The 8,823-nt window shown below is 40.8% G+C and overlaps 1 protein-coding gene across 1 annotated transcript; it reads right to left on the bottom strand.

The window, feature by feature from the left end:
* Nucleotides 1-319: 319 nt before the first annotated feature.
* On the bottom strand, nt 320-1,180 carry LOC149862662 (olfactory receptor 10A7-like). The gene has a single exon (XM_090054035.1). It carries the CDS (start codon nt 1,178-1,180, stop codon nt 320-322), a length of 861 nt encoding a protein of 286 aa, XP_089910161.1.
* Between the last annotated feature and the right edge of the window lie 7,643 nt (nt 1,181-8,823).

Raw genomic sequence — 8,823 nt, 5'->3', positions numbered from 1 at the left:
CTTTTCCACCCTCCCTGTTCCCACTACACACACGCATACATACATAATCTGGAAAGCTTCTGGGGGTGGGCGGGAATGGAATATAAAAATGGAAGCAAGAATCTTTTTTTTTTTTTAATCCCCCTCCATGTTTTCCACAAGGTCCAAAAGAAAGTATTTTTTTATCATCTTGAATAGGAGCAGTAAATGGATCCTCTGGTCACCTGGGTTCCCCTGCCAAGCCTTTCTCACTAACTTAGGTTTACAAGCAGTCATTTACAGGGGGGATTTTCAAAGAGGCAGTAAAGCCCTCTACTGGCTTTTACAGTCATTTATGCTTTTACAGACTGCTCTCTATTGTTTTTTGAGAACAAATTATCCTGCCCAATGTTCTTCTCAAGGCTTCCTTTACCTCCTTATTCCTCAGGCTGTAGATAATTGGATTCAACATAGAGGTCACCACTGTATAGAAGAGGGCAAGGAGCTTGTCAGTCTCTGTTGAGTAGCTGGACTTGGGCTTCAAATAGGTGAAGATGCCAGAGCCATAGAAGAGTGAGACTACAATAAGGTGAGAAGAACAGGTAGAAAAGGCCTTTCTCCGCCCCTCAGGTGATGGCATCCTTAAGATTGCAGTGATGATGTAGATGTAGGAGACCAGGATGAGCATGAAGGGAGCAGTAATAAACAGAAGAGCCACCATGTAAACAGCTATCACATTCATGAAAGTGTCTCCACAGGCTAGCTTCAGGAGAGGTGGGATGTCACAGAAAAAGTGGTTGATCCTGTTGGGCCCACAGTATGTTAAACTAAAGACATAATTGGTCTGGCCCAAGCCCACCAGGACCCCCACCATCCATGAGGCTGCAGCAAGCCAGGTACAAACCCCCTTGTTCATGACAATGTTGTAATGCAGTGGGTTACATATGGCCACATAGCGGTCATAGGCCATAGCAGCCAGGAGGCAGCACTCAGTAATACCAAAAAGGGTGAAGAAGTACATCTGTGTGGCACAGCCCTGCAGTGAAATCCTTTTGTTCTTTGATATCAGGCTCACCAACATCTTAGGCACGATGACTGTGGTATAGCAGATCTCTAGGAGTGACAGGTTGGTAAGGAAGAAATACATGGGTGTATGAAGGGGTGTATTGGTTTTTATTATAGATGTAATGACAATATTCCCTGTCACAGACACGGTGTACATTGAGAGAACTATGAAAAAAAGTAAAGCCTGAAGCTCCACTTGCTTGGAGAAGCCCACAAAGATGAACTCTGACACCAAGGTCTGATTGCCTCTGCACAATGGCTTGGCATATTTCGTCTGTAGAGGGAGGTAGCAAAGGAAACCTTGTAAGCGATATGTAATAAGGCACTGATTTAATAGTTTTATAACTGTTAGGGTCAGAAGGGACCTCAATAAATCATTGAGTCTGACCTCCTGCCCTGGGCAGGAAAAAGTTTTGGGGTTATATGACCCCAGCCAGGTGCTTGTCCAGACCCTCCTCTTAAAGCACCACCACCCTTGGAAGCCAATTTCAGATTCTGGCAACCTTTACCATAAAGAAGTTCTTCCTGATGTCCAACCTAAATCTGCTCTCTGTCAGTTTGTGGCCATTGTTCCTGGTTATTCCAAGGGGTGCTCTGGTAAACAGGGTATCTCCTATTTCTTGCTCCCCCCCACCCCCGGCCTGATGAATTTGTAAAAGACCACAAGATTCCCTCTTGGCCTTCTCTTTTGGAGGCTGAAGAGATCCAGGTTCCTCAATCTGTCCTTGTAGGGCCTACCTGCAGGCCCCTAACCATACGAGTGACCCTCCTCTGGACCCTCTCAAGGTTATCCACATCCCTCTTGAAGTGCAGCACCCAGAACTGGATACAGTACTCCAACTTTAGCCTGACCAATGCCACATAGAGGGGAGGTATCCCTCTATGTGGCACCTCCCTGGACCTGTTTGTAATGCACTTGCTAATTCATGATAAAATGCAGTTAGTTTTACTGATTACTTTGTCATATTGATGACTCATATGCATCTTGGAGTCAACTATGACTCTGAGATCCCTTTCTGCTGCTGTGCTGCTGAGAAGGTCCTCCCCTATTATATAGGTGTGTTGATGATTCCTTCTCCCTAGATGCAGCACTTTGCGCTTGTCTTTGTTGAACTACATTCTATTCTTTTCCGCCCACTTTTCCAACCTGGCCAGGTCTGCCTGGATTTGATCCCTTCCCACTAATGTGTTTACTTTACCCCTTAATGTTGTGTCATCCCTGAATTGGGACAGAGTGCTCTCCATGATTTACCTTTCATTTACCTTTCTGGTCAATACATAAAAAGCAGTCCAATTAAGATCCAGAACTTTTAAAGGCAAACTAAGTAACTTGGATATGTAATTCCCATAAAAATCCATTAATCTAGGCGTACAGAAAAGTGAAACCATAAAATAGATTTATTTATAAATCTAAATCTAAAATAGATTTATTTATAAATCTAAATATAAAGTTATAGATTTATAACTTCATCCTTGTGATTTAGCTCCATCCCAATGTATTATGAAAGCTTAATGGGAAATACTGTGTCCCCCTCAAAAAAGAGGGTTATTTGAAAAATCAGAAGTCTGAAAAATGTTTTGTTTTTTTCATTTCAGCATCTTTAACTAAGAATAAGGGAATGTTCAGAATGTTATGGTAAGGAGAAAGAAAGAGGTCAGGGATGATACATATGATGAGGTTTTCCCTTTTTACTTTCTATACATTGTTCTGATTAAAAGTTATCTAAAATCATATGGAATTGTTACAGTTGAAGTCCTATCCCAAATATATTAATAAGAGCCTAATTCCAAAGCCTATCCACCCTAAACCCAATTTAAAAATGCATTACTAACAAGTAAATGCTAGGTGGCAAGTGAATCTATATTATGCAGTAAATATGAACAGATTTACTGTAATGATCAGCAACAGCTCATTGCCTCAACATTTGTTCAGATTTTTAGGGATTGAGCCATTCAAATTCTCAGTCAAAGGAAATGTAAGGAACACATTAGAGAATCTTGGTATAAGTACTCCCATCTTATGTATACCTTCCATTATATAAAGATAGGAACCGAATGCTGTTGTTGTAAATGTGCAACTAAAATAATAGTAATTCTGGGTAATCTTGTCTAAAAACAGGCTTGCAAAGCTAGATGGCATATGTTTGCTGATTTAACAAGAGAACACCAAGTGCTTGACAATAGTAATACAAATTAAGCATGGTAATAGAAACACATTACCACAAGGAATGGCACTTAGTGTCAAGAGCTGGAAGTTAACTCATAACCTCTTGAAGACCATCCTAGTAAAACAGTGAATGTGGAATGGAAACTTATCATACATTCTTAGCTGGAGAGGGGGACCTTCCTGGCCAACCTCTTTCATTAACATATACCTAATCAAAGGGTAGATAGATGCATTCCATTAATGATTGTATATCTTTGATTGTGAATCCAAGGAAGACTGGGAAATGAAGGACCTGAGAAACTCAACAACCAGCAAGAACTCAGGGATCCTGGGATCTAGCCCACACCCATCTTCCAAGGTGTGAGTACATTTTTGAATTCCCATTGCCAGATCTGAAAGGAGGTTAAACTTAGGTTAACTTTTCAATGAAATGATTGTCTTGAGAAGAAACAGGCATGTTCTCTCTTAATTTTAGCACCCGATCAAACAAAGTAAACTCCCTTTGTCCTAATTTGGAGATAGAGGGTTTCCCTTCAGAAATGAGTCCTTCTGCTCAGAGTTTTCCCAGAGAAATGGCAAGAAGCACATACACCCTGCATTTGCAAACAGTTTACAGAATTGGGACATAGAGGCAGGATGCACAATAAGGACAAAGAACCAGGGCTAAAAAACCTCTACCGCTAGCTGCCCTCCTTCAAAGCCATTATCAGCTTTTATGTAGCTTATTTTATCAACTAATCTCTAAGTATTTTACAAAGGAGGCCTCATATTACAGGTGGGAAAATTGAGACATAAATAGATTAAATGACTTGAATAAGTTTACTAAGCAGGCCAGGGGCAGGAATAAAAAGATGTCTACTAAGTCTCAGTCTATTGTTTTGTCCATTAGTTCTTTAATAATTTGTCTTTTATGCTGTCCTGCCCAACAAAGGCTCAGGGGGGAAGAATAAGAAAACAACATAACTTATAAAACAGTTACTCTTCTACACCCCACTTCTTCATATTGGCTTTAATAAGAACTCTGAGATAATAGCAAAATCTTGCAGTATGCTCTGAGGGTGGCCTACTCTTTGATATACTCTGAGCAAAAACAAAGATCCGGAGAATTGGCTCTGTCAGTTATACTTTTAAGGCGTGTTTGTCTCTGCTGCAAGCGTTTGGATTAGATTCATCCTTAGCATCACCCTCAGAGCTGGAATTACTTTACTGTATGAGACTCTGGTCCGTAAGTGGCCCGCTAGAAATATCATTTAGAACCACGCAAAAGACATTGGAGATGAACTTCTGTTAAATTTGAGAAATGTTTTATTCCTGGGCAAAATACAATGTTGAAGTTTCCACTGGAATAAAATTCTAATAGGCCAGTGATTTAGGCTCAAGTGAAACATGCTTTGATAAAAACTGGCAGACAAGGGTCTTTGGGTATATGTGATATCTTTTATTAAACCAACTGAATAGTTGGAAACAATGTTCTTTGCAAGCCTTTGGGCAGAAACACCCTTCTTTTGGCATAAGGAAAGTCTGTTGGTGTTTGTGTGCTTTCCTGGGTAAAATAGAAGCCAAAATGCAGATCTGTGAAAATGAAAATCTGTGGCAGTAAGGTTCAAAGGGAATGAGAGACAAAAGGTGTGAAAAGGCAGTTTGGTGGGGGGAGGGGGAGAAGGTGATAAACTGTAGGGGGTAAAATGTTGCTAAAATGCAGACAGGCTACCTGGGGTTATTAGGTGGAAAGCAGGTTATAATGTGCCGTAAATCCAATGTCTACTTATTTCTACTTATTTTCTTCCAGGTTTTTACAAAATGCCATTTCTGACCAGGCTACCCTCCCCCCCCGCCCCCGCTAAATATACTTAGCTACTTCAATATTCAATTTGGAAAGATGTCTGGATATAAGAGGTGTAAATACTGTCAGCTAATTAAATGCACATCAAAGGCCAGTTTCTGTCTCACTCCTGTTAGACAAGTAAGTGGATTTAGCTGCATTAGTGTGATTCTCTGCCAGCCCGCTCAATTCCCTGAAAAACAGTATTTCCAAAGACTGACCTTTTCTTTACTGCTTTTAAAAAAAAAAAAAATCAGTAATAAAGGTAAGATGATAGCATGTTACAAAAGTAGATGGATTTTCATGGACTTGAACAGGATAGAATACAATGACACATAGGTAACTAAGTGCATATAGAAGTCTAAAAGATGGAGTAGGATCTGACCCTATGTCCACAATAGAGTAGCTGTCCATTACACAGTGATACAGACTCCTGGTCATATAATATATTTTATCCCACAAAGTAGTCAGTAGCCTTAATAAGGCCCATGTCCTCATTTTTTTAAATCAAAATTCCCATCAGGTAGATCCCTTGGATTTTACAGCTGTAGAATGCTGTACACATCAAGCAATTTTATTTTGAACTAAAAGGATTGAAAACCAAATGACTGTAATGTGAGAATCTTCTCTACTGAAACACTACAAACCTTTGGGCATGACCTTGAGGAAGCTAGAGAGTTCAGTCTAGATTAAAGAATGCACTTTAATACAAACAGGTCTCAGAAATTTAAAGAAACAAGGCTAAAATGGCAAAAGAGTATCCAGTCTGACTTTCTACACAGAGCAAGCAAGAGAATTTTACCCAAGAATTCCTACACTGAGAAACTACTACTTAACAATATGAGGTTGAGACAGAGAATAGCTTTTGGAAACATGTTAGATTTTGATATAAATATTCCAAGTACATGAAAAAGCACGATACCTTAATGTATGTTGTTGTAGCTATTAATTGTCTTCACATGAATGTGTCCTATCTCTAGTCTGTATTTAGCTGGCTTCAAGTTCTAGACATCAGATGTTGTTCTGGTTTTATCCACTGGATTGAAGGGACCATTGCTAACATAGGCCTTTGTAGACCATAATCAAATAACGTTTTAACTTTCCCTGTTATAAACTAAGTGGATTGAGATTCTTTAGTCTTTTCCTGCAAGACTGACCTTCCCGACTTCAAATGATATGTGTGGCTCTTCTCTGAATCTTCTCAATTTTTTCTGTTTCCTTTCTGAGATGTAATGTTTGTGTGGGTGAGACCACCCTTCTGCTGTCCATTTATTTAATTCATCATCAAAAGGGGAAGAGGAAAAGGAAAAGAAAATGGAGGAAAAAAAGACTTTGAATTAACATGAAAATGTACCTACTGTGTATCTCAGGCCCAACAGAAGAAAGAGGAAAAAAAAAGAAGCCATATAAACACAGTTCAGGTTTTAAGTTAATATTCAAACAAATGATATTCCTTGCTTGTCAAATTCAGGGTCATGAATTCTCTTCTGCTTTGCAGGTGATCCTAGCAATGTTTCAGTTTAAATCATGGTGGGATCTGTCCCTTCGTTATCCTAGTGCTTTCCTAATCACATTGCTACATGATATGGAAACCAAGACATTTTTGATCCTTGCACTAACCTCTGAGAATAGAACCATCGTCCTTTCTGGTCAAAGGCTTGCTTGTTGATTGAACTGGACTATTTCAGCATCTTTACATCCCCATGAGGACTCATCCTCACTAAAAAGCACAAGAGACGCTTCCTCTGGGGAACACAGAGTTAGACAAACATGTTTCATTCCCTGGAGTTAACTCTTTGAACTGCTGTTGTAAACTATCTAGGAGTTGTAATTTATTTTTTTTAGATCACATACAGATTATTACTTTAATGGGAATTTTCTAAACAGTGATTCTGTTGAAACATTTTCAACATGGTGTGTTCCCTCCCTCTTCCCCCTATGGAATTCATTGAGAACATGAGGAAATACAAAGGCTGAGATTCATGTATATTAATATTATGCATTGACCCACCAGCCTTTCTTTGTAGTTGTCCCAGGAATGCAACTTTAAATAGTTGATTATAGTTCTGAGGATCACTATGGAAAACTTGAATATATCTTAGTGTTACTCAGGTTTAACTAGCTAGGTGCTGTATACAAGAAAATGGAAGTGGTAAATGCCTCCAGGAATGAGTCAGAAAGCCCAGTGCTGCTGGGGTATGCACAAATTAAACATTTCTTCTGCTCCAAATGCCTTTGAAGTGCTCTAAAAAGTGAGAGTACAAACACTGCACAGCAATTTCATAGACATCAGGGCTGGAAGGGACCTCAGGAGATCATCAAGCATCAATAATGCACTACAATTCAGCTTGAACCACAAGAACATTAACATGGTTTAAACAGGAACAACTTTGAAATAATTCCCTGTGAAGTGCTTCATGGTGCATTTGTATTGTTCAGCAGAGAGCTGGTCAAGCAATTAGCATCCCACAGTGCTTTACTTGCTGTCATCATACAACTCCAATGTGGCTTTTCTAGGATTCACTCCTGACACAACTGCCCAGGGGTCACAGGCCGTACCCTGCATGTGAGCCTGCCTTTTTTAAAGATATTCATGAAGGCATGCAGTGTCAGACATCTGGAGGAGGGTTAAAGGGAAAGGGTATGAGAGAGAACTGGGGCCCAGAGGCTCATAGATCTGCAGCCCAGGATCAGTATAGAACCTGAAGGGGGAACCCATGAGGGGCCAGGGATAAGATCAGGATGGCCAGAGCTTAGTTCTGGGTAAGAACTGAAACTACTGAGACTACTGGTTAGCATGGTGGAGCTGCCTGTGGTGGGACAGCCTTCACAAAATGCCATCCATGAGTCACCCCTGAGAAAGGCAAGTATGGGGCACCTGAAAGCCTCTGTTCTTACTGCCTTGTGGGTTACCCTGCAGAGGGGAAGGCTAAGGGACCATACTCTAACAGAAAAGGAAGATAGAATGAGACTGAATAGGTCCAGAGGCACCGAGAGGGGCCAGGAAGTAATCATACGGGGCTGGGAGCCCATGGAGAGGCCAAATGAGAGGCCAGCAGGTCTGAGGGAGGAAGTTCAACAAGGATGACAACTGTGAGGTTTAGAACATTGTGTAGAGGAGGAAAAAAGCCATGCAGCTGGCCCATGAGGCCCTGACCACAAATCTTGTGGTCATTACAATAAGACCAAGGCAGCCTCCCACACTTTAATGCCAATTTACAACAAAATATGGTGGGCGGGAAGGGTGGACTGCCCATAGAGCAGAGTCTGGGTTATTTTTTTGGTGGGGGGTGGGAGACAGGCTTCCTGCCCACCCCTGGAGATGATACCCTGTCACAAACACCTCCAAACTTCTGGAACTTCAGCTCTCCTGCTCATGCCCAGTAAAACTTCTAGGTATTTCAGCGAGCCATTTGTCCTTGTGTCTGAGTTAAGGGATCATGTCCTTGTGTCTGAGTTAAGGGATCATGTATAAAAGAGGCACTGTCTCTCATGGAGCCAGGCAGCTTCTGCTGCTGGTCAGCAGAGCAGTAAACAGATAAGAGATGCATCTGCCCCAGGTATTCTTTACTCATTTGGGGACAGCCAATTCTGATATCATAGCCAATGGACCTTTTGTGATTACTGCATTCACAAAATTTGAAAAGCAATTCAAAAGTTATGGACTGAAAACCCAGGGGTATGCTCAGAGATGCTGATGATAAGGAAAACGATATCTATTTGAGGAGATACAAGTTAGGAGTCTGTGGGGAGGGGTATTTTCTAATAGACTTTACCAATATTGGCTGGGGTGAAATTTCCTCTTGTGCCT

The sequence above is a fragment of the Crocodylus siamensis genome, chromosome 6, assembly GCF_052110815.1.
Source record: "Crocodylus siamensis isolate JL-2025a chromosome 6, ASM5211081v1, whole genome shotgun sequence".
In the NCBI taxonomy this organism is placed as follows: domain Eukaryota; kingdom Metazoa; phylum Chordata; order Crocodylia; family Crocodylidae; genus Crocodylus; species Crocodylus siamensis.
The sequence above is the reverse complement of the archived record's forward strand: the minus strand, read 5'-3'. Positions and strand labels throughout refer to the sequence as shown.